At 37.8% G+C, this 27,817-nt stretch overlaps 1 protein-coding gene across 1 annotated transcript in view; it reads left to right on the top strand.

Moving 5' to 3' along the window:
- LOC127455820 (voltage-dependent calcium channel subunit alpha-2/delta-1-like) overlaps nt 1-27,817 on the top strand; it is a 169,673-nt gene that overhangs the window by 105,016 nt on the left and 36,840 nt on the right. The window contains exons 20-26 of the mRNA XM_051723975.1: nt 7,873-7,929; nt 8,971-9,042; nt 9,127-9,188; nt 9,320-9,396; nt 12,170-12,182; nt 20,713-20,717; nt 24,316-24,376. Coding sequence (XP_051579935.1) covers nt 7,873-7,929; nt 8,971-9,042; nt 9,127-9,188; nt 9,320-9,396; nt 12,170-12,182; nt 20,713-20,717; nt 24,316-24,376 — 347 coding nt within the window. The remainder of the gene's footprint in view (nt 1-7,872; nt 7,930-8,970; nt 9,043-9,126; nt 9,189-9,319; nt 9,397-12,169; nt 12,183-20,712; nt 20,718-24,315; nt 24,377-27,817) is intronic.

Genomic DNA, 27,817 nt, shown 5'->3' with positions numbered 1-27,817 from the left:
GAATCCAGGGCGTGCTGAGTGACTCCAGCCAGATCTCCTAAGCAACCAAATTGGCTCGGTTGCTAGGGAGGGTAGAGTCACATGGGATAACCTCCTCATGGTCGCTATAATGTGGTTCTCGCTCTCGGTGGGGTGCGTGGTGAGTTGTGCGTGGATGCCGCGGAGAATAGCGTGAAGCCTCCACACACACTATGTCTCCACGCTAACACACTCAACAAGCCATGTGATAAGATGCGCGGATTGGTGGTCTCAGACGCGGAGGCAACTGAGATTCGTCCTCCGCCACCCGGATTGAGTCACTACGCCACTAAAGGGTATTTAGAGCGCATTGGGAATTGGGCATTCCAAATTGGGGAGAAAAGGGGAGAAAAAAAAGAAAAGGAGGAACAAGACGAAATACATTTTTGTGGTAATCAATATTATGCTGTTGATTGAACTTAACTTGTATTGAACCCGGAATATTCCTTTAAAACCTCCCATATTCCATGGTTGCCATTGTTATGCCCTATGAACCTACAGCCGGTTGCAAAACTTACAATAGAGTGCAACAGTGCCCGCCCATTTTTTCATCCGTCTTGGTTCCGAAGTATTTTTCCCATTTAGTTTTTTTCCACATGGATTTAATAAAATCCTTCATAAAAGAGTTGTGCACCACGAACCAAACCAACCAGCTCCGATGTGAATCACAACATTACAAACTTTGATTTGAAGCAAAAAAGTATTTGAAAATCAGACATAAAGACAAAGATGAAATACTGCGTATTTAATGTTTTTAATGAGGGAATATACTACAGTCCCATGAAGCATTATAATTAATGACATAATTGAATAAAAACGATGTAAACACTCAATTTCGTCATTCACAGTGCATCATAGGAGTGGGCGGTCACTGCAGAGCTCTTTTGGTGCGATGTGTTTGCCACATTTCTTTGATTGGTGGATCGTTTCTCTTTAGGATCATGGGTAGTGTACAGTAGTTCTTTACTTGAACTTCCACTATTAAACACAATAAAAAAAAAATGAAGTTGAAATAACACAGACTGATGGCTTCAACAGAAGCATTCACCATCGATTAGCAAAATCATAGCTCATGGTAAGTCTGTCTTTTAAGGTCACACTTTATATTAAGTGGCCTTAACTACTATGTACTAACATTAAATACATACAAGACTATGTATTTACTGTGTAACTACATGTTGTTCTGCAAAATGCCCACATTCAAAACTGCAAATTATGTAAAAATTGACATGGTAGATACATGTACTTCACACATGTACACAACATTTCATTAATTGGTTATTAAACATTGCAAGAGTCTTCGTATGAACTGGTGATTGAATCAAAGTATCGGTTTTATGATTAGCGGATTTGTAAAGCATTATTTTAGCATTAGCGATAAATAATAGTAAACTGTAATTCTGTCATCTTTTGACATATCAAGGTGAAATTTTGCACAGTGCTTCAGAGTGATGTCATCTTGAAGCCTGTTAGGTTGGAAAAAAACATTAGTCAAAATGGCATTAGATTTTTTGAACATATGGATATTGAGACAATGTGGACATTTACATAAATGCGCACCTTTCAGACATTTTGTATTGTATTCATTTTTGCTAAATATCAAATTGAAAGACATGTATCCTACACATACATACCGAGTTTCAAGTCAGTTGGAGCTATGGTTCAGGAAGAGTAGATTTTTTAGTTTTGGACAAATTTGTATTGTACAGGAAAATCCATCATGGCGGACTTTATGGGTTCTAGAGGCTTTTTTGTTCCTCATGAGAAATGAGGCATATATACCAGGTTTCAGACATTTTGGACTTATGGGGTGGAAATGGCATCACTTTGAAAATGGACAAATCAGGGCGTGGCCTGTAGCGCCACCTATAGGCTCATGTAGGCCATTTTTGGTGTGGTAGTTACTCGTGGCCTGTTGTATCAATGTGCCAAATTTCAAAACTTTTCACCAGGGAGATCTTGAGTTATTGGGCAATTTAGAGCTACAGGAATAATACGAATAAGAATACTAAAAAAAAAAAAAAAAAAAAAAATAGGTTTCCTCCTTCTGGAGGAAACCTAATTAAATGCAGGTACTTTAAATGTAATTACAATGCAACAACATGTATGTAAATAATAAGTACATTGTATCAAATTATTAAGTAGTTAAGGCCACCTAATATTAAGTGGGACCGGTTTATATGTTATCATTAAAAATCAGTTCGCTTAAAAAATCTAATGAATGGGATTTTTACTTCTGGAACCCAACTGTTCTTTTATAACTAAAGGTTTTCTTAACTTAATGGGTTTTTTTTTTTGCAACTAGGCCCTGACCTTTATTGGATCATACTGTAGGTATTGACCTGTTCCAGTGACATCACGTTTTCCCGGCAGCCGCAGTATTTGTGACCATCAGCAGGAGGAAACAATGGCGGTGAATGGAAAAACACTGGTAAAACGATATCAAGAAAAACCTAAAATTCTGAGGAAAGATATATACAGGTCTGAGGTCTGCACAAATATTGCCAAATTTCACTTTCGCAGACGTTTAAGTGTATTTTATCCACGATTCATCTCCGTACGCCGGCGAGTCTGATGTGTGCACACGTCTAACAGTACATCACCGTAAACATCTCTCATTCAGAATTACACATGATTGTGTAATATATGTTATATAAAACGTCTGTGATGATCTCGTCTGTGTGAATGTAAGAGCTGCTTTTAACTCATGAATACACAGAAATCAACCGAGACATATTAGTGAATATGACTAATATGTTTTACATTGTAGTCTGGTGATGTGAATAAAGTCTGTGCTTCATAATCGTATGATGTGTTGTTTATTAACTGACATTAGTACACATTAAATATATCCTATATATTCACATTATAGTGCTTTTTTATTTACTACAATGTGTTACAATTATGACATACTGGGTGTTATGAATAACATCGTCCTATGTGCATTTCCAGTTTAATTGTATCCGAATAGATGATGTTATAAATATAATAGACACGTGTACAGATAACTGACATGTCTGAATAAATGAGCAAAGACACACAAGTGTTTTATCCGTGCACTCCCCCTTCATCGCTGCTGGACTTTGGCGAAATGAAGCCGAGTCACTTAAAAGATAAAACTGTATTGAAAGAAAAATTACATTTTGGCTCTGGTAATTAAACACCAGTATCGCATTTTCATGATTTATAAATAGAAACACAAATTTAGCCAGATATATCGCATCCCACAGCGCAGCACAATGAAGGTAAATGGAAATTTGGTTACAAACATGTCGGCGCGGTCATACAGTGATGTCACATGAAACAGGTCAATAGCCAGATGTTTGACTATAAACATAAGTGCGATCCCAGTTCATTTTGTTTTTATGTGCAAATTAAGGAGCAGATTTATCTGAACTAATTGTGAAAAAGCAGAAATTTAGTGCTGATCATTTCACAGAAAAACCCAGGAGACAAAGCCAAATAAACACTTATAGATATCTAGTTTACTTGCTACAAAGTGCCCCATACTATTTGTATCTTTCAAAGATTTAATGAGAAAGTTCCTGCCATTTTTGTGTGTAAAATGTATCACAGAATCAATAAAGCAACTGTTGGCAGTCTGAGACTGAGACTTTAGTTAGTATGTGTAATGGTTATCATGAGTGCCATCTGATGTTTGTTTGTGTCTACAAAGTTCATCGAGATATTTCCTGTCTGCTGGATCAGACAGATAATGATTTTATGTCCCCAAACATTACCAGACATACTCAAAAGTTTAGCAGTGCATGTTCAGGAGCTGCAAGCAATTCAAATCTTGAGAATTTCCATTGATATTCACATTATGTGCGAGTAATCTTGAAGGATTTAGTGATAATAACTCATGCCAGATCTCTGTTTTCATTTGACCTCTGCTGTAATGAACAACAAAAAGATGATTTAGGATCTGATTGAAAACAGCCAAAAAACAGAGCAGTGAAAAATGAGAAGGAAAAGCAAAATAGTTTTTGAAACGGTACATTAACTGTCCCACAGTTGCGTTACAGAGAAATTGACAGCCTGACATGTTTCGTCAAATTCTGCTGCTTGCTTTGGCTGAAAATTAGCAAAATGTGACATCTACCTCCTCTCCCTACAAAAGGAAATCTCTCTTATTTCACAATGATCTGTCATTCACTCCTGTTCAAAACGTAATCGCAAATATCTATAATTTCCTTCTAGTTGAAATTCCAAATACACATCAGCAATGTACTTCTTATTAGTAAATGGTGACTGAGGCTAACAAATGCTGTGAGGCAACTTTACATGTGTTTGATATGAATTAAATGTTATTATCTCAGCAGGAAAGTGCAAGAATAATCAAGAGAACATTTGTAATAGCTGCCACTATACGCTCAGTCCTTGTGCACATGAGATTTCCGTTTTTTCTATCTTGAGTTCTGTATGTTTCTCTTGAACACTGTAATTTGTGTGATAATAGTGTTAGTCACCGTGGCTCCCAGCTTGTGTTATTATTATCTTGGTTAACATAAACGGCAATGCCCACATCAGCTGACACAGTGTCAGTTGACACATTTATGCCCGACTCTGGGCATTCCAAATCACTCGGATGAAAAATAGTTGACATATTTTCAGAGATATTTTTCATATGTGTCTCTCATGCTCTGGCCATCAGATTGACACATGTAGCTGACACATGTCAGTCATATGGAGCGATATGCGAGTTCCCACGCAGGGCAGAAGCTGAGCACAGGGCGACCCCGACACGTTGAAATCCTCTGTGTTGTCTGTCTCTTATTACTCACTGCTTTCATATTCAACACGACTCCTTCATCCTCCTACTTTCAATGTCTTTCTCATTTATACATTCCTCTATCCCTCCCCCCATCTGAACGTAAATCTTTCTTTCTTTCCTTTCATTAGGGGTCCAAGCACCGACAATGCAAGAACTGTATTGCATTTGTACTGATTTTCCTTTTTTGCCCAAAAAGTGTCTGAGCACCAAAGGCCGTAAGTCATAGGGACCCTAATCTTGACAGGGTGGTCTCAAATTTCAACCGCTATTTAGGCACACACACACATTTGACACTAGGTGGCACGATGAGATCATTTACGTTTTCGCTAATAACTCCAGAACCGTATGGGCTAGAATCAAAATGTTTATGTATATCTCTAATTTAATATCTGTCAATAAATTTATCAGAAACGAATAATAATATATATATATACTTTTTAAAACTCCTAGACCATTTTTAATTTTGATACGCTGAAGCACTTTAGAGTCACAAACCAAAAAATTTTTTGGGCATGGCCGATATTAACGTTTTGACCTATATCTTCTAAATGCAAAATCCAAACTTGGCAGAAATTGGCAGACTTTGATGTGTAGACATTTTATGGATGCACACCAAATTTCGTCCAATTCTACCCATAGGGGGCGCTATAACAACAACAACAAAAAAATAACATAACTCAACAACCACATCATCAAGAAATGTCAGAACTTTTCATGCATCTTCTTTAGTTCAAGTGCTAACATATTCTTAAAATATTGATTTGACTAGCCAACAAAAATGGCCATCAGCAGCCAATCAAATTTCAGCAGCTAATAACTTAAATTGCAAATGAAAGATGTACATGAAACTTTGGAAACACAAGCAGGATGTCTACATGAAGCTGTTTAACATATTTTTGTGAGAATGAACCACAAGGTAGTGCTATAATAAGCTAATTCATTTATTTCCTAATAAATCTGAAACCGAACAGGCTAGAACCAAAATTTCAATTCTGTCAATCAATTTTTCAGAATAAACTAAATAAATACTTTTTTAAACTCCTAGATAGTTTGTTTGATTCATTGAAAATGTGGTATAGGTCATTAATGTGCTATGTGCTAAAAATGTAGCAAAATAATATTGATTCATTGAAGAACTTTAGAGTTACAAGCCAAAAAATTTTTTGGGCATGGCCCATATTAACGTTTGGCCTATATTTTCTAAACACAAAGTCCAAACTTGCCAAGAACTGGTAAACATAGATGTGTAGACATTTTAAGGATGCACACCAAATTTTGTCCAATTCTGCCCTTAGGGGGTGCTATAACAAAAAACTAAACAAAAAAACATCAAACTCAACAACCATATCATCGAGAATGTCGGAACTTGTCATGTTTCTTCTTTAGTTCAAGTGCTAGCATATTCTTAAAGTATCAATTTGACAATTTAACAAAAATGGCCATCAGCAGCCAATCAAATTTCAGCAGCTAATAACTTAAATTGCGAATGGCAGATGATCATGACATTTTGGATACACAAGCAGGGTGTATACATTAAGCTTTTTATCACATTTTTGCTAATAAATCCGAAACCGAACGTATTCCCTCTGAATCCTTCAGTGATCCCAAAACATATGGTCGTGTGGATTCCGATTTTCGCAAGAAAACTTATACCACTTTGACTTATATGTGAAAAAAAGAATTTCACTGTTTATGCAAATGTATAATGTGTGATAAATAAATACAATTACTTTTTGGAAAAAATTTTTGAACTCATCCTAGGCCGTTTGTCTGATTCGCACGCAATGTGATATGGATCATCTATAGACCCTCCTGAAAAAAAACAAAAACAATTTTGATTTGTTTAGTCATTCTAAAGATAGGAGCCAATACGTTTTTGGGTGTGGCCTATAATGCCTAATTGGCCTGTATCTTGTGAATGCAACATTCGAACTAAACGAAACTTGGTACACTTGGACAACAGAACATTCTGAGGTCGCATGCCAAAATGTACCAATTTCCGATGCTAGAGGGTGCTATAATTGTATAACTGAGTTTAAAGCAGTTGAAATTTGACACCAAAACAACTGTGTCCACAGAATTTATTCTGTCAAAATTTGGCTATTTTGGTCATCTTCACATGTGCTTGGTCCTTGATGATTGCAGATTCTTTCTTTCTTTCTGTTATGTCTATGTAATCTGATTGTTTAGTCTGTTTTTTTATGTATTGCATGCTCTCTGGTTCTGATTCTCATGTGTATCTTCATCGGTCCTCTTCATCCTCACTTCTGGCTGTGTTCACATTTGCTCTGCTCTCATGTAAGAGTCTGATTGCTTCAGTTAATCTTTTAATGCTTCTCACATCATTGATTTGATTTAAGTACAAATTGTTACATTTTTAATGTGTATGACCGATATGACGTGTGATACACATAAATGAAGCACATCATTCTTTTCCTAGATCAAACACTCTCTCTTGTATTGCACAGAAACAGAAATTATTACCTCATAATCTGGAGCAAGGCAAAGTTTTCTTAAGCAATCCACATTTTAATATCTACATGGTTCTTGTGCCAAAAGCATGAAACATTATTGTGTACGTGTGATAAACATAACTAACAACCAAAATGCAAAGAAATAATTTTTCATGTGTACAAGAAAGAAGTCTGTATATATGAAGTTGTGCCATAATTATATTCAGAAAATCTGAGATACTAGACTTTAGTTAAATCTGGATGTAAAAAAAAAAAAAAATGAAATATAACAACATTTACAAAAGTCATATTTCTATGACATTAAAAAATGTGAACACAAAAAATATCAAAGGAAAATACAAATACAAACATCTGCAAAAGTATTAAGTTGAATTTATTTTCTACCATCTCTGTGTAGAAGAACATTAATCAGATTTATACCTCTATAAATGAACTTGTTAAACACCTGAATATGTTTCTGTCTCAAGTGTAGCTTAACAGAACTTTTAGCGTGAAATACTGTTGACCTGGAATACATTAACAGTGAGTGTAAATGGCTGAGAGACATTGAGAGTGAAATGTTAACATCATTTATATGGTTCTCCTCTTTAGAACCCCAAATTCCAGGAACCTGTTACACTGGACTTTCTGGATGCTGAACTGGAAAATGATATTAAAGTCCAGGTACCACACACATACAAACACACAATGGTAAATAATGATAGACAGAGTGAGTGTTAATATCAGTGAATGGAGATAGAATTGATGAAAGAACAGCTGAGGGCTCTTTGAATTTGCATATAAACACTTGTGCATGTGTGATTCAGTACTTGCAGATGTCGTTCAGATAGTTCATGTAAATGGACCATTTAAAATTAATGATTCACCGATTCACCTATATGTAGCAGTGCTGAATCTAGTAAATCGTTTTTTTTTATTTTTTCAGACTTTTATCATATTAATGAACCATTTTAAATAAATGATTCACCAATCCACATGCATACTGAACTTCCCAACAGTATTTCTATGAAAATATTTTATGATCATACGTGCATTCTCTTGCCAAAAGGAATCATGAAATATAATCGCATCTGATTACAGGTGCATGTACGGGCTATAAATAGCGTTAGATTAGAGTATGAACTGTTTGAACGAGGAAATGAGATTTTTCATTTTGATTTGTTGAAGCACTTTAGAATTACAAGCCGTTTGGGCATGCCCCATATTCACGTTTTGACCTATATCTTCTTAATGCAAAGTCCAAACTTGACAAAAATTGGTAAACTTTGATGTGTAGACATTTTATGGATGCACACCAAATTTCGTCCAATTCTACCCATAGGGGGCGCTATTAAAAAAAAAAAAAAAAAAAAAAAAAAACATAACTCAACAGCCATATCATCAAGAATGTCGGAACTTGGCATGCATCTTCTTTGGTTCAAGTGCTAACATATTCTTAAAATATCGATTTGAACAGCCAACAAAAATGGCCGCCAGCAGCCAATCAAATTTCAGCAGCTAATAACTTAAATTGCGAATGGCAGGTGATCATGAAACTTTGGATACACAAGCAGGGTGTCTACATGAAGCTGTTTAACACATTTTGTGAGAATTGACCACAAGATAGTGCTATAATAAGCTAATTAACCATGATGGTATACTGTGGTATTATGTACACCACTATTACTCATATACAGTGGCATTCATTCTTTCTCTTTCTTTCAGATCCGGACTTTAATGATTGACAGAGACCCTGGGGAGAAAACAATAGAAACACTTGTGAAATCTCAGGATGAGGTATGTAGATCTTCAATAATACTACATCTGAACCATATATTCTCTCCACATTCTGTTCATTTGCATCCTTTTTATCAACATCAGAGATACATCGACCGAGGGATCAGAACGTATACCTGGGCGCCCGTTAACGGAACAGACTACAGGTTTGTACATTAATGTCATGTTTATTTCGCAGCGATGGGGTGATGCCATTGTTTAACCGTGCAAAGTGTTTCATAAACCCTGTAAGTATGTGTATGAATAAAACACATTGCCTTTCTGGGTGTTCCATCAGCCTGGCTTTGGTCTTGCCTGAATACAATCTGCATTACATCGAGGCAAACCTGGGGAACACTATAAAACAAGCCATGTGTGAGTATCGCCCACAACACATTGACCAAACACAACGCAGCACTATTATTTACTGTGATCAGATATGCAGAGCTATTGTTTTATGAAAAAGCTGAATTCAGATATTTTTAATTGCCTCGCAAGAGAGGTCTGTCTGTCTGTGTGTGTGTGTGTGTGTGTGTTTGTGTGTTTGTGTATATATATGGGTGTTTCTTTAACCTTAGGCGCTTACATGTCCCAGAGGTACATTTTTTATTTATTTTTTTAAACAAAGAGATTTCAGCTTTTTTTATTTTTGTTATATGAAGGTCTCATTAAAACTGACTGGGAAACTTTTTACCAGGCCTTTATCATTTAGTTTTGGTACTTTTCAAATGTCTTCTATATATCGATTTTACTGTTTTAGTCTTGTCCCAGACCCAGACTTTCAATATTAAACTTTGGAAATCTATTATAAAAATATTTTTTTTTACATGCTAATCTAAACAAAGAGTTAAATGGATAGTTCACCCAAAAGTGAAAATTCAGTCATTGTTTACTCACCCCTGTGTTGTTATAAACCCATATGACTTCCTTTCTTTTTCTTAACACAAAGGGAGAAATTGTGAAACAATGTTGTGCTCAGTGATGTCATACAATGGCAGTTTATGGTGACCACACCTTCAAGCTTCAAAAGAACACAAAAGTATAATTCAGAAGTCTAATAAATTATTCCATGAGACTCATGATTGTTATGAAAGCATACGATAAGATTTGGTGAGAAACAAACTCTGGTAAGTTTCTCACTCAATCTAATGTATTATTTAGTGAAAATGTTCACTGACATTTGATCTCCTGTGCACGTTCATGATAGGGCATGAGAGCAACAGTTCACACAGTGCCCTCGTGACATTGGGGGGTTCAAGCGAAAACTTGTTTTGTTTATCTAAAAACAGCGATAGTGACAACAGAACACAACACAGCTGCACACAAAACAGAGAACAGAACTTACTAAACATGTCTGAAGAGTTTGTAGTCGAAGAATTGATGCATTTCTATGCCCAGCCTTATTTTTTTTGACAGTTTTTGGACCAGTGCCAGTTCCCAGTGGATTGAGTTAAAATAGAAAAAATAGAATGTACCGTCACTCGTCACTGCAGGTTAGGACAAAAACTCTGATTAATATAGAAAATATACCTTTTATCACGTGTCGTTTGCCGTCAGGTTAGGACACGTGTAACTGTGGCTCCTGTAGCCTCCTCTATGTTTCTGTTTGATTTCTGAATACTCCGTTCACAAAAATAAGTCTGGGCACAGAAATGCACAAATGTTGTGTTCTGTTGTCACTATCGCTGTGGAGGACCTGTTTTTATATAAACAAAACGAGTTTTCGCTTGAATGCCCCAATGTCACGAGGGGGATTCATGAATTGCTGCTGTTACTAAATAATGCATTAGATTTTGGTTTGTTTCTCACCAAATCTTATCGTATGCTTTCATAACAATCATGAGTCTCATGGAATAATTTATTAGACTTCTGAATTATAATTTTGTGTTCTTTTGAAACTTGAAGAGTTTCAATCCACGTGAGTCTTTTATTAGACACACTTTAAATTTTACACACACACAAATAATGCTTTTCAGCAGTCAGTAACACACACAGGAACATACAATGATTTGTGCGGTGGGGGACTGCTCTTTTACCCCTCTCAGCTCTCATTGCAAACACAAACAGCTGTTAGAGATAATTTCCCACAGGTGTCAATCCTTACCGTTCTTCCTCTCCCGGCCTCGCTCTCCACAGCCATTGCTTGGCCACGCCCCCATCACCACAGTCAGTTCCACCACAACAAACAATTTTGCCCCTATTAAAGTTTTCTTTTTAAAGTTAGTTTACTTGTTAACTGGTGGACAAAAGTGTCAGTGAAGAGCATGCTTGAGATAAAATATGTGACAAATCAAAGAAAAAGCAAGGGAAATATCACTTTTTATTGGGCATTTCCAAGCAAGTTGTAATTTTACCAAATATGATTTAATTATGTGTATTTAGGATGCATAAAATGTTAGCTATGAAATTACCCTTAGTACGGCGGAGTAGACCAATTTTATTAAAAAAAATAATTATAAAAAATGTCATTTCCATCAGTGTAATTTCCAGCACTGAATTATATTAAATACAATACAGAATTTGAGATGTGCTGGAAATGAAACTGTGGTGGGCAGTTTCATAAAAAAAAAGAAAAAAAAAAAAAGAAAAAAATCATAAATCTCCTGTGATGCATGTAAAAAAAAACTGTTGGACATTGTTTATGGACAAATTAAATAAATGGACAAAGAGTGTGATCTTTTTTTATCAAGACATCCACAGTTCAAAAAATGCCCAGAGAAACACCCATATGTGTGTGCGTGTGTGTGTATGTGTGAGTGTGTGTGACCTGGATTGTCAGAGCTGCTCTCTGTATTAAGCTGAGGTCCAGCTGGTCTCCACCCATCCTGAGTGGTGTAGCCAGGCGTTTGATCTGACTCTCTCCAGCACACAGGGGCCCCGGCTGGGAAGAGAGACTGCAAACACTCCCTCCCCTCCGGACATGTGCTGCTCAAATCCAGATTTGCACACACACACAGACATTCAGCTCATTTAAACTTAATGAACATGTACATTACCAGACAGACTAACCTGCACACACAGTTTTATTCTACATAAACACACATGGACAAATCTGATTTATGTATTTTAGTTCCAGATAACTTGAATCCAGCCTAATAAGTTTTTCCTTGATCTCTCTTTTCTGTCTTTCCATCTTTGAATCACACAGCACAATGGGGCAAGTACTCTTGTCTGTCTTTTTCTGTATTCTCACTGTCTGTTCTGCATATTATTTACTTTTATATATTTATTTGCATTTTTTTTTTTTCTTCATGATTTGTGGAACATCCTTCGATCTTTGTCAAAACTGAAATAAATTCATGAATGGACAACCAGACTTAAAAAAAAAAACAAAAAACTTTTAAATGTGGACTACAGAAAGAAAACTCAAGATAACAGATTATAACAAGATATTTGCATTTTCTAATGAAAGTGTGAGTTTGTATGGGATTTTTCAGCTATTTTGTCATTTTTAAAACAAAAATGACAAAGCAAGTCTGCATATTTTAAGGTATATCTTGTCCATAGCACACAGCAAACTAAAGTGCATAATTACAGTACTTGCCAAAACGGGGTTTTAAAAAATCTGTAACCTTAAGTATGAGCAATAGTAATAGCGATGCTTCCCTTCGCAATTACCACAAAATATTGAGCTCAGAATATTTCTTGCAACACTGCACAGGGGCCGCACAGAAAGAGTAAAATAGGATGTAGAGTTCCAAGCCAAAAGCGTTTACCCCTCTCGCTGTTCATCAGCATAATTGTTTTAGCATAATGCTGCGTTTTACAAGCATGAAAGCCAAGAAAGGAAATTTTAGCTTGTGAAAGAATGAATGCATGCAGGTTTGGAGCCACAAAATGTGTCTAAAGGTCATATCGTGGCTTGTAAGCAGTAGTGTTCTGCTACTTGAGGTAGAAAGCTGTAGTCCCATATGCGGTCACAGGAATTTAATGTTGTGTACGAGCCTGAGCTCTTTACCAATCCTCAGTGTCTCACTTGAGCAGCACGAGAAGGAGCCACTTGTGTGTCTCATTAGTGGTGCTTTAAGACTATTGTTCATACTTCCAGAAGGTTCATGTTTTGAACAAACCCCTGAGAGTAAGCATTAGTGCTTGTTGAGGAGCGGTGTTCTATTACTTTAAGCATTCGGATATGATTTATGACAAAATGTTTAAAAAAAAAAAAAATCCCATAGACTAGCGTTGAAGGAGCCAGCTCTGGAGAGCAAAAATAGAGCACAACAGTCCGATTCCAGAAGTACAAATCCCATTTATTTTCTCCATTGGCGAATTGATTTAAAACCCTTAAAAACAGACCTACTGTGAGCTCTGAGGTTGATAATTGATGGTATGTGCTTCTGTTGAAGCCACCAGTCCATGTTATTTCAACTTAATTTCTCAAAAATGGTGTTTAAAAGCTGAATTCCTGGTGAAGATCTACACTACCCATTAACCTGAATGTCTTCCTTCACTCTTAACCTCGTGTGACCCCGCGAACACATGCATGGACATTGGATTTTGGCTTCGCTATACAAAACGCATAATATAATCCGACTGATCTCAGTTCAGATGACTCCGTGCTGACAGTAAAGGGTTAAACTTTTGATGCAAAAATCATGTGACAAAACAACATGGCACCGACCACAGTGGAGTTAGTCTTTGAGAGAAATGGCAACAAAACTACATCTGGTAAGAAACCTAATTAAGTTTTGCATTGAATCCTGTTTGAGTCAAAAGATCAGAGTCTCAAGTTTCATCCAATATGCCATTTTTAAAATTTGAGCGATTTATTGCGAAATGTCATGCTGCTAAACACAATGTACGTGTATTTTTTTCCTTAAAAACCCTATATTTACTGTGCATTATCACACTGAGAATCAATAGATGCATCCAAAAACTGGAAAATGTGTCTTTTGGAGTGCATTCACTCCTAAAATCTGATCAAAAGTTCAGTTTCAGGCTGCAGATGATGTTTGGATCACTCAACATGTTTGACAGACATGTGATGTGACAATGATAATCAGTACATAGATTCAGAATTTATAATGTATCATTTTATTTTAACATGGTTGGCAGTGATTGGATGATGCTGGACATTACTTTGAATCAGAATTAATTATGATAATTTCTGATGTTTATTACATGATTTGATTACATCCTTCATAATGTTTCATTCCCTCGTTAAGTACACAGTCTTATATCTTTGTCTTTTTTCAAATTTTCAAATACATTTTTGGTTCAAATCAAAGTTTGTGATGATGTGATTCACCTCGGAGCTGGATGGTTTGGTTCATGGCGCACAACTCTTTTATGAAGGATTTCATGACATTCCTGTGGAAAAAATGAATGGGAAAAATACTTCTGGAATCAATACGGTGTGTGTGTGTGTGTGTTCATTTGTAAAAGCTGATATTTCTTAATTGCGGAATGTGTGAAGTTACTACTGCAGATATGTGTATATTTGTCCTCTCTCTCTCTCTCTCTCTCTCTCTCTCTCTCTCTCTCTCTCTCTCTGTCCCCCTTATTCCCTCTCTCACTCCAATTGTGGTCGTAAAGGAACCTGGCACAAGTTTACGGGCTCGTAAAGATACAGGTCCATATGGTTATTGAGAACGGGGAAAGAGGCAGCAGCGTTTGGGTCAGGTCTTTGCGTACACTCTCCGGAGTGTTCCGGTGGTCTTCAGAGCGCTTCTGAATGCTTTTGGAGCCCAACTCGGCGCTTTGGGAGCTCCACAGGGCTTGTATGACCAAAGCTGAAAGCCGCATGTAAACTTCAGACAGGCAGAACAAGAGAAGTGTGGCTTTGGGGAGCCGGGTCGAGCGAATAATGAGAAGAGCAGGTGAACGCGGAGCTCTCTCGAGGGACGTGTCCTTACGGCTGGTCATAACTGAAACCTGTGATGATGGACTCGGCCACTGGGCTGATCCTGGACCTGACAGGCCCACGACTGGACTGGATCTCCAAACGTTCTGAGGCAGCAATGTTTCGACATGATTAACCTCACATGTGTTTGTCACTGAGCGCTCAAACGTTTTGTCGGAGAATAGAGAGTCTGAGAGCGTACATTTGTTTGAGAAAAAAAATCAGAGAAGAAATCGGACATGGTGCAAATGATATTGACAGCAAACTTGCTGACCGCAGACCAGATGTTGCCAGAAACCCATTGACACATTGACACAAGCTTCAAGCACTCATAAGCACACAAACACACTTTTCCCTGTTAACCAGCAGGCTTTAATATCCTGTCCTTTACCCTGTCACATACACACAGACTTGGCTAATTTCTCCAGTATCGTGTCGCCATCCCTGTCTGTTATCAGTGGGTGAAGGCCGGGTCATTATGTTTTTTCAGAAGCTAATGGCGCAAACCCCCTCAACCACAGGAACGAGAGAGCAGAGCTAATGAGGGAGTGTGTATAGATGTAGAAGAAAAGGCCCAGCTTGACACTTCATTGTTGAAAAAGACAACATAATGAGATTGTACAGAATGGTTTAGGGGTTTTTTTTTTCTTCCAAAACTCCTACAGCTTTCAAGCTACACACACCAAACTTGGCACAGTCCTACAGACTGTTCTGACTTAGTGTGCTATGTCTTTTCTAACTGACTGGAAGTGCAGACTGAATTACACCACATCCACACACCGTCTGTTTTTATTCTGCAAACACAAGGGTTTTCAAACCATGGGGTTTATGAAAAAATGTAGAGAGAAAACAAAGCAAATAATTGACATTATTTGAAATGATTACCGTTTCATTCTGAAACCATGGGATTAATCCTGATTATTTTATTATATTAATCATTTTAAACCATTAAAAATAAAAACAAATCTGCATATTTATTAGGTCTTGGTTCGCTGATTTCTTACTCTTGCCTAACAGCTTCTTTACATTTCTTTATTCCTAACAATTAACTTATTAGGTAAAAATAAAAGATACCAATAGCTAGTAAGGTGCAAAATGCATTCTTTATTGGTTCTCATTACACTGTGTGAAAGTGAAGCTTATAAATATAAAATAAATATAGAAATCTTTAGTGTAAATAGCAACAAAAAGCTTCTTTGCACCGTGCAAATAGTGTTAGTGTTAGTTACCCCTAATTAAATACTACCATACAGTATAGGGGCATCACTGCAACGTGTTTATTGTGTTTATTTAGAGTCCCACAGACACCCTAAACCAACCCCTAAACCTAACCTAACCCGAACCTAAACCTAACGCTAAACCTAACACTAACCCTACCTAACCTAACCTAACCCTAACCCTAACCTTCCCTGCTTTGTTGAAATACTATATGCATTCTACATGTATTTTATATTTATAAGCCGCACATTCACACAGAGTACTGAGAACCTATAAAGGATATCATCTGCATCATACTAGCTATTGATATGTTTTGTTTTTAGCTAATAAATTAATTGTTATGACAAAAGCAAATGTAAAGGGACTATAAAGCAAGAATAATAAATCCACCAATAAAGGCTTAATAAATACTTTATAATGCCAAACTTTTCCATAACTAGACACGTACAAGAGCCATTATTAGTCATGAATTAATGTCTAATTTCTGGTTCCTAAAATAAAGTGTTACCAAAAATGAATTTGCAACTTATTTGTAAAAAAATAAAAATAATGGTTGTACTTCACTAATCCCTTTAAAGCTGCATTTGAAAAAAGTGCTAAATACAGTTTAATTGTATTGAAAATGTGTCTCTTTGGGTTTAAACATCTTATATTACTATAATAGAAAAAAAGTTTATATTTTTCATATACAATTTGGATAATTAATTTTTCTTTAGTACAATGTCACTATAAAAGCTAGTTATTTTCAGTGCTCCATTTTCGGTGGAGAAAAACGACACTCTAGTGTGGATGAGGGGCGTAAACGTAGGCGTTTTACCTGTATAAGGCCACGTCCTCACTAATCTGTTTTTGTCTGAAAACACCTTTTTCAGTGTCCTTACGCCATTGTTTTACAAAGTATACAGCAATGGAGAGTGTTTTAGAAATGCTTCTTTTTTCGGTGAAGGAAATAATTTTAGGAATCGATGTGTTTTCAAACACAAAATCTAAAATGCCACGTCCAAATGAATCCATTTTCATTTGAAAACACAGTTTTCAGTGTCCGAACGTTATGCTTTTCCATAGTAGGCCAATGCTGTAATGGAAGGCTTTTTCAAAACACTCAATTTTTGGTGGAGGAAAATGGTGTTCAAGTGTGGATAAGAGGTCTAAACGTGTCGAAATCAATGCGTTTTATAAGTCCACACCCTCACTAATCCATTTTCATTTGAAAACTCCTTATTTAGTTTCCTAACATCATCATTTTCCAAAGAAGGCCAATGCTGTAATGGAGAGCTTTTTTGAAACACTCCGTTTTCAGTGCAGGAAAACTACGTTCTAGCATGGATGAGAGGCCTAAATGTAGCGAAATCAATGCATTTTCAAACGAAAACCGATTAGTGTGGAATTGGCCCTATACCAATAAATCTCCAACTGTATTTTTTTTTTCTCCCCTTTTATTCCCCAATTTGGAATGCCCAATTCCCAATGCGCTCTAAGTCCTCGTGGTGTCGTAGTGACTCGCCTCAATCCGGGTGGCAGAGGACGAATCTCAGTTGCCTCCGCGTTGGAGACAGTCAATCCGCGCATCTTATCATGTGGCTTGTTGAGCACGTTACCGTGGAGACGTAGCGCATGTGGGAGGCTTCACGCTATTCTCCGCGGCATCCACGCACAACTCACCACGCGCCCCACCGAGAGCAAACCACATTATAGCGACCATGAGGAGGTTACCCCATGTGACTCTACCCTCCCTAGCAACCGGGCCAATTTGGTTGCTTAGAAGTCACTCAGCATGCCCTGGATTTGAACTCGTGATTCCAGGGGTGGTAGTCAGCGTCTTTACTTGCTAAGCTACACAGGCCCCCCGTCAATCTCCAACTGTAAAAAATTGTAATGTAAACAAATGTAAAAAAAAAGGTTCATCTGCTTTAGCTCTCTCTCTCTCTCTCTCTCTCACTTTTCTATCTATCGTTCTATTGTTTGTCTTACTGTAATGTCTGTATAACCATCAAACTTTACACTTTTAAAACTAGTTTAAACTTCCAGAAGAGGCTGTCAAACTAACGTCAAAGTTTGTCTAATTAGATCAAAGAAAGCTTCTTGGGACGCTACTTGCTGAAAGGGCCATGTAAAGTAATCCCAGAAGGTGCTCTTTGGTTGGGTTTCATACATATACTCTAGAAGAAAGTCCAAGGCACATCTTCCGGTCCCAGAAAGTTAAAAAGCCTTTATTCAGATCATGGCTATCACAATACAAACATTAAAATGACTAAAACACTGCACACTGATGCATTTCGGCCTTCAGCCTTCCTCAGAGTGTGTCAGGCAGAAATGAGTCACAGGTGTAGATGTAATTAGTTGCTCATTAGAAATGGGAGAAACCAAAAGAACCATTGCAGGGGGACCTAATATTGTTTGTTTATATTTGCACTTCCCTATACTGTTAGTCAGATGTACTCCACTGTATGATGACTCATCAATGAGATGCATTAACCTTCCAATCAGCTGCCATATAATATGCTTCTGCTGCCATGACTTGATAAGATCATATTATTAATTTGGAAGCATGTTCCCCATTTCAGCCACTCTACTGTGGTGATCTATGAATGTACATAAATGCGTTTAATGAATGGATGGTCCTACACTGTTGTAAACGACCCAATATACAGTACACACAATTATGGCCGCACAAAATGTTGAAGATTCATGTACAGTATGAGTGTTTTCTAAAACAATGCCATGAATAGTTTTTATTTATCAATTAATTGTATACAAAGTGCCATCTCAAAAACGTCTTAAGACAAATGTTTCTGTGGAACATCTAGGGGCCGTTCATACCAAACCGTTTTTACATATGTGTGCGCTGTTTTCAGTTGTTTTTCAGGGTAACATACACTAGATGGATTTATTTTAGATGCCGTGTCAAGATAAAAGAACTTCAACTGTTAAAACTTGTCTCGAGACTCTTGTGCTCTGTTCATCTCATTGTGTTTCTAGCTTTTTTTAGTGCAAGAATGTGTTCGGTCTGAGCAGCCTCTAGGACTTTTGGTTTGTGAGATGATCTACGGGTCCACATCAATGAAAAGTCAAAAGAGAGAATCATACAGAAAGAGAGAGCAGATCGTAAAACTTGACTTTCCCCAAACACTCGCTGACCTTTTGTGTGCTTATCGCAAAAACAGCAGGCCAATTTGTCCGCTCATTGTGTCATCTGATGTCTCTGTCAAGCATGTCTGCCAAACTCTCCACTCATTCCTCTCGTAACTCTGTGTGTTGAATGGAAAGCGTTCTCTGTATCCATTTCTTCACCTCTGTAATATCACATTCACGTCTTTGTATTGTGTCCAGAGGCTCTTTGCCTAATCTGAAACTGCTAGCATTTCCATGAGCTTGTTTTATGTGAACAGTGTTGGAAGGCTTTTCGAACGATGACGAATGGTAACGCTGTCTTTTTTTCTTTGTCTTCTAATTGGTTGGATTTTCACCACAGGGCACAAGGGCAAGTACTGCACCTTTCTCTTTTCTGATCTTCTCGTTTTCTTGCATTCATCATTTGTATCATTTAACTTTCTATGCAATTTGCATGCCTCTCTTTAACATATATTTTCAGAGAAATCATGCAGATCTGTGTGTTTGTGTATGTGTGTGTGTGTGTGTGTGCGTGTGCATAACGTCACTTCTCAGCAGTGTATTTCATATCACATATAAAGCCTTTTTTAATTCATGAAACATACATCCATTAACATGTCATTGATTATTGCTTTTGTTTTATTTAACATGCCAGTTCCCGCTGTAAAAGAGTGCTCTGTAGTAGTTTACCGTTATGGGTTTGTCAATATCCCATATAATGCTGACATCTATTGTATATATATATATATATACAGTGGCATGCAAAGGTTTGGGCACCCCTGATTTCTGTTGCTGTGAATAGCTAAGCGAGCCAAAGATGGCCTGATTTCCAAAAGGCTTAAAGTTAAAGATGACACATTTCTTTAATATTTTATGCAATTTAACTTTTTATATTCATCTTTTACAGTTTCAAAATAACAAAAAAGGAAAAGGGCCCGAAGCAAAAGTTTGGACACCCTGCATGGTCAGTACTTAATAACACTCCCTGGCAAGTATCACAGCTTGTAAAAGCTTTTTGTAGCCAGCTAAGTGTCTTTCAGTTTTTGTTTGGGGGATTTTCGCCCATTCTTCCTTGCAAAAGGCTTCTAGTTCTGTGAGATTCTTGGGCCGTCTTGCATGCACTGCTCTTTTGAGGTCTATCCATAGATTTTCGATGATGTTTAGGTCAGGGGGCTGTGAGGGCCATGGCAAAACCTTCAGCTTGTGCCTCTTGAGGTCGTCCATTGTGGATTTTGAGGTGTGTTTAGGATCATTATGCTGTTGTAGAAGCAATCCTCTTTTCATCTTCAGCTTTTTTACAATGGTGTGATGTTTGCTTCCAGAATTTGCTGGTATTTAATTTAATCCATTCTTTCCTCTGCCAGTGAAGTGTTCCCCTGTGCCACTGGCATCAACACAAGCCCAAAGCATGATCGATCCACCCCCATGCTTAACAGTTGGAGAGGTGTTCTTTTCATGAAATTCTGCACCCTTTTTTCTCCAAAAATTCAGAAACGCTGAAATTTGTGGTGAGGATGCAGGAAAGGTTTTCTTCTCATGACTCTTCCATGAAGGTCATATCTGTGCAGGTGTTGCTGCACTGCAGAACAGTGCACCACTACACCAGAGTCTGCTAAATCTTCCTTAAGGTCTATTGCAGTCAAACAGGGGTTTTGATTTGCCTTTCTAGCAATCCTACGAGCAGTTCTCTCTGAAATTTTTCTTGGTCTTCCAGACCTCAACTTGAACTCCACCATTCCTGTTAACTACCATTTCTTAATTACATTACGAACTGAGGAAACGGCTACCTGAAAACACTTTGCTATCTTCTTATAGCCTTCTCCTGCTTTGTGGGCATCAATTATTTTAATTTTCAGAGTGCTAGGCAGCTGCTTAGAGGAGCCCATGGCTGCTGTTTGTTGGGACAAGGTTTGAGGAGGCAGAGTATGTATAAAGCTTTGAAATTTGCATCACATGGCCTTTCCAAATGATGATTGTGAACAAGCCATAGTCCTAACAAGCTAATTAAGGTCTGAGACCTTGGTAAAAGTTATCTGAGAGCTCAAATCTCTTGGGGTGCCCAAACTTTTGCATGGTGCTTCTTTCCTTTTTTTCACTCTAATATTGTACACAATAAAAATAATACACTAATATTGCTTAAAATGTTGAAAAGAATGTTTCATCTTTAACTTGATGCTTTTTGGAGATCAGTTCATCTTCTACTCACTTAACTATTCACAGCAACAGAAATTTTGACCAGGGGTGCCCAAACTTTTGCATGCCACTGTGTATATATATATATATATATATATATATATATATATATATATATATATATATATATATATATATATGATATATGCAATACCCAAAAATGAACATTCTGTCATTATTTACTCACCCTCATGTCATTTGAAACATGTATGTTTTATTATTTTTTTTCTGTGGAACACTTGTTGTTGTCTTATTTGAAACTTGACATGAACTGCTATTGTTCGGCAAGAACTGCGTAAGGATTCTTCTGAAATTCCGACTTTTGTGTTCCATGGAAAAAAAGGGTGAGGATGATTAAAAGATGACAGGATTTTTAAACTTTTATTTTAATTAAAGCAATTGAGATGTACATATAGACCCTTTCAATGACATAAATGATAACAATGGAATTACAATGCTACTGCGCAATTCTAGACCTGAAACATTTCCGTTAGCAGCAATTGTATAATCCAGAACAGTCAAAACAAAATGACTAGTGCATACTTGTTGAGTCTAGTGAAAACAGAACAATTATTTCCTGGCAGAAAGCTCACCCATTATAATCAATGAAGCGGTTAACACTGCAAGCATGTGACTTGTGCAACTCCATTGTTATAGGATTGATAAGGTCAACTTTAGAGCCCATAAAGTAATACTCTGACTTAACTAGCCAACCAGACTCTACCTATCAGACTTAGTTAGTTGGCAGAAATTATGTTCACTTACCAGAGATAAAATATCTGCTGTTTGTACTGTTTGTATCCGGCCATCTCGTTTCACTGCTTTCAACAGTTCCAGGCAGCCAGGGAGCATCAAGCCACCAAACAACATGATCCAAATTTTTATGTTGGCATTTTATGATGTTAACATCACCGCTACGAGTCACTATGAATGAAGCGCCTCCCGCTGTTGTGTTCAATGTGCTTGACAACGAACAGGAAATGTTCTAGGAACAAAGACGTCAAATCCCAAAACCAATGAATATTCTTTGAAATGGTCTATATGCTAACTTTAAACCACTTTATAAACAATATTTTGTTGAAAATCTCTAATTGTTTTATTCACAAGGCTGTTGGTAGATTAGGGGTGAAATACAGCTTCTACTAAGTGTGCAAATTATCAGTAGATAATCTAAATCTGCCAATATATTTGCTGTAATATCACAAATGTCAAATATACTATATATTTTCAATATGTTTTGTATATACACTGATCAGCCACAACATTGAAACCACTGACAGGTGAAGTGAATAACATTGATTATCTTGTTGCAGTGGCACCTGTCCATGGGTGGAATATATTAGGCAGCAAGTGAACAGTCAGTTCTTAAATTTCATGTGTTGGAAGCAGGAAAAATGGGCAAGCGTAAGGATCTGAGCGACTTTGACAAGGGCCAAATTGTGATGGCTAGACAACTGGGTCAGAGCATTTCCAAAACAGCAGGTCTTGTGGGGTGTTCCCAGTATGCAGCGGTTAGTACCTACCAAAAGTGGTCCAAGGAAGGACAACCGGTGAACCGGCAACAGCGTCATGGGCACCCAAGGCTCATTGATGTGCGTGGGGAGCGAAGGCTAGCCCATCTGGTCCGATCCCACAGAAGAGCTACTGTAGCACAAACTGCTGAAAAACTTAATGCTGGCCATGATAGAAAGGTGTCAGAACACCCAGTGCATCACAGCTAGCTGCGTATTTGGCTGCTTAGCCGCAGACCAGTCAGAGTGCCCATAATGACCCCTGTCCACTGCCGAAAGAGCCTACAATGGGCACGTGAGCATCAGAACTGGACTAATGGAAGAAGGTGGCCTGGTCTGATGAATCACATTTTCTTTTAGATCATGTGGACGGCCGGGTGCGTGTGTGTCATTTACCTGGGGAAGAGATGGCAGCAGGATGCACTATGGGAAGAAGGCAGGGCGGAGGAGGCAATGTGATGCTCTGGGAAATATTCTGCTGGGAAACCTGGGATTCATGTGGATGTTACTTTGACACACACCACCTACCTAAAGATTGTTGCAGACCACGGACACCCCTTCAAGGCAATGGTATTCCCTGATGGCAGTGGCCTCTATCAGCAGGATAATTCACCCTGCCATACTGCACACAATGTTCAGGAATGGTTTGAGGAACATGATGAAGAGTTCAGTGTGTTGCCCTGGCCTCCAAATTCCCCAGATCTCAATCCGATTGAGCATCTATGGGATGTGCTGGACAAACAAGTCTGATTCATGGAGGCCCCACCTCACAACTTACAGGACTTGAAGGATCTGCTGCCAGAAGGTCTTGGTGCCAGATACCACAGGACACCTTCAGAGGTCTTGTGGAGTCCATGCCTCAATGGGTCAGAGCTGTTTTGGCAGTACGAGGGGGACCTACACGATATTAGGCAGGTGGTTTTAATGTTGTGGCTGATCGGTGTATGTATATATTTTGTATAAATATAGTGTATAAGTGTAAATGCCCAATTCCCAATGTGCTCTAAGTCCTCGTGGTCGTGTAGTGATTCGCCTCAATCCGGGTGGCGGAGGATGAATCCCAGTTGCCTCCGCATCTGAGACCATCTTATCACGTGGCTTGTTGAGCACGTTGCCATGGAGACATAGCACGTGTGGAGGCTTCATGCCATCCACCGCGGCATCCGCGCTCAACTCACCACGTGCCCCACCGACAACAAACCACATTATAATGACCACGAGGAGGTTACCCCATGTGATTCTACCCTCCCTAGCAACCGGCCCAATTTGGTTGCTTAGGAGACCTGGCTGGAGTCACTCAGCATGCCCTGGGATTTGAACTAGCGAACTCCAAGGGTGGTAGTCAGCGGCTTTTACCACTGAGGTACCCAGGCCCCTTAAGTAATATTTTTAATGTGTTATGTCTTTCTCCATATGCAGCCTTTGACACCATTCAGGTGGAGAAATTTGAAGAATATGGATACACCTTTATTGCACCCAGGTAACACACACACACACACACACACACACACACACACACACACACTAAGCAAAAACTGCAGACCTTCTGCAAGTTTTAGTCGTGACAGGTTTATACGGCTGTATTGAGACTCTAGTGGTCTTTGAAGGCCTATAAATTCACACCTTTAGACCCTCATTTAACAGTCAATCTGACAGACACAGCAGCAGCAGAAATGTGTTTCTGATACTTCACGTTAAACACTTGGGCATCATTGTGGTCAGCATACTGATTATCTTGTTTCTGTCAAATGCATGTGTTTAAAGGGTTAGTTCACCCAAAAAAAACAAAAACAAAAAACATTCTGCCATCATTTACTCACCCTCATTTTGTTCCAAACCCATTCTGTATGACTTTTTCTTCTGTGAACACGAACAGTAATGTTAGTCACAATGTCAGCCTCAGTCACCATTCACTTTCATTGTATGGAAAAATGATGCAATGAAAGTGAATAGTGCAGTGTAACGCAATGCTTTAAGTCATAAGCTCAAAGTCAGTGTGCACGGCCATGAAGTTTTGGTATTTTCGTGCACGCATGTGCTAAGTCTAGGCGCAACTGGGTATGGTGAAATCGCCCGTGCAACACTGAGGTTCTTCTCCGGTTATTCCAGCATCTTCATCCTATTATATAGTTTGTTCCCTCAAGCACCAGCGATATAAACAAAGACAGCACATTCATAAGTTGGTTGTGTAAATGGACTGTATGCACTGAATTAGAAGAATTGAAAATTACGTTCTTTTGTGCATTAACTGCGACCTTGATGAACGTCAGGCATATTTGTATCTTTTATACACATGGGAAATGTGATTCTCGTGAGAATTTGGATTTACGCTCCGTTAAATTAAAGAGAATGTAAGTGGGGGCCTGGGTAACTCAGCGAGTATTGACGCTGACTACCACTCCTGGAGTCGCGAGTTTGAATCCAGTGAGTGCTGAGTGACTCCAGTCAGATCTCCTAAGCAACCAAAATTGGCTCAGTTGCTAGGGAGGGTAGAGTCACATGGGGTAACCTCCTCGTGGTCGCTATAATGTGGTTCTTGCTCGGTGGGGCGCGTGGTGAGTTGTGCGTGGATGCTGTGGAGAATAGCGTGAAGCCTCCACATGCGCTAGGTCTCCGTGGTAACACGCTCAACAAGCCACGTGATAAGATGCGCGGATTGACGGTCTCAGACGCGGAGGCAACTGAGATTCTCCGCCACCCAGATTGAGGCGAGTCACTACACCACCACGAGGCATTCCAAATTGGGGAGAAAAAAAGAGAGAGACAATGTAAGTATTAGTAATCATTTTTATCTACTGAAACACAAATCATGCACTTCACTTCTACCGGTTGATTTTGATTTTGAAAAATGTAATAAATATGTAAAACAAACATATTTCTGAACTTCAAACGAAATGAAAATATAATCAAAATAACGAAGTGGTAAAAAAAATCATACTTAATCCAAACATTTTACTCTCTCCAACTTCTTCCACCGGCCGCTTTTGCAGTGACTTAAAAAAAGAACTATACGACAACAGGTGGAAAATTACTATTAAAAATTAAATCATAAATACAATTGTAAATATGCAATAATAATAACACATATAAACATAACAATAAATAATAATAATAATTGAACAAATAAACCGTGACCTCTAGACAACAGCAATTGAAGGGACATAATTTGTTGTTTTGAACTTTCAGAATTTGGACATGAACTTTATTACCACCTGCTGGTGAAATCTCCAAACTGCAATTGCAGGAACTGAATTTGGACTTTGCACTGAGATAAGAGGTGGTATTGAAACGTCTTAGTGCAACGACCCATTTCTCTGGAAGATAGCAAATTGTGCTTTGCACCACTTCATTAACATACAATGCGCAGACACTTACTGCCATGCCCAGTTGCGTTTTGCACTGGCACGAAAATTGAACCTAGACTTAGCACTCTCACCGAAATAGGATAAGACGCTGCGCACGGTCGTAGCTCTGCGCTTTGCGCACTCATGAAATTAGAGCCCTATTTTTTATTCCAATACCAATTGTATTGATTCAGTATTCACTAGTACTTATTCATTTGCTATTAGTCTTTATTCCACTAATGACAAGTAACTGTTCAATTGTTGCTGGTAAAACATTGATAAATATTCCCATTAGATAGGAATTAGTCATTAGATTCTAGTGCGTATTCCAATAGACTCTAGTATCTTTTCAATATTCATTAATGCTTATGTTTTCCAAAAGTGACTAGTATATTTATCAGTTTTACTAGTACTTATTCATTTGATACTACAGTAGTACTTATTGTGATTTAGAAATCAAGTATTCACTTTTGACTTGTATTTATTCCAATGGTAAGTATTATATTTTTAATTTGACTAGTAACTATTCATTAGATTCCAGTACTTTTTCCAATTGTGACTATAGTGTCTATTCCAGTTTTAATAGTAGGGGAGAGCGGGGCACAAACTTAGCGGGGCTAGTTGTAACACCCATGGTTTAAATGTTTCCACACATGCTGGTAAGATGAAACTTCATTTGATTGCTTGTTGCCAAATCAACACTGTGTAGAGAAAAAATTGCGGCAAAATTAAAAAAACTTTGGAAGATATCGCCAAAAGTTCATTTTTAAGTAGCAAAAGTAAAAATTCACGGGAAAGTTAATTTTCATCTCTGTTTTTAGAGTTTATTTAAAATGAGGCAAACTTGGTATCATTTTAATCTACAATCTGTTAAGTTAGCATCTTTCATTGTCTTTTCATTTTTATCTACCCAGTAGAAGTGACTAGCCAGGTTTAAATCCCAGTTGCGCTGATGGGGCATGTTGTAACACTGTGTTATAATGTGCCCAATTAGAACAAACTATATGCAATTCAGTGCAGTCAGATATGTAATTTACATAATTCCCCTTAGTACGTTTGTGTGTGTGTGTGTGTGTGTGTGTGTGTGTGTGTGTGTGTGTGTGTGTGTGCGCACATCATCAATACATGCATTATTTCGGCCAATGCCGTGGCTTTGTTGTGTAGTCATTGTCAAGTGTCAAACTTATTGCTAAAACATTTATGACAAAGTTAATAAATGGCTTTTATTGACATAATATTTTAGTTTATCTTCTATTTATTTTTATTAGATCAGATATAGTTGTTAGAGGGGGATTTTAAGCTGTCATAATGGTCATGTTACAACGTGCCCCACCTACAGGTTGTAACATTTCACTTTCCTAAGGGAGATGGCGAAAAAAGTATACGCTGTATTCATGAAACAAGTCCACATATTTGTACCAGACATGTGTAAAATTAATGTGAAAAAAGACAAATACTTTGAACCGTAAGTGCATTTACACAAACTTAAGAAAACCAAAAAGTGTTTGTTTGTGCCCCACTCAATACTAAATTCATAATGTCTCATAATACACCTTATAATAAGTTATAACTTCTCA

This window comes from Myxocyprinus asiaticus, chromosome 18 (assembly GCF_019703515.2).
Source record: "Myxocyprinus asiaticus isolate MX2 ecotype Aquarium Trade chromosome 18, UBuf_Myxa_2, whole genome shotgun sequence".
In the NCBI taxonomy this organism is placed as follows: domain Eukaryota; kingdom Metazoa; phylum Chordata; class Actinopteri; order Cypriniformes; family Catostomidae; genus Myxocyprinus; species Myxocyprinus asiaticus.
This window is presented reverse-complemented; position numbering and strand designations above follow the sequence as displayed.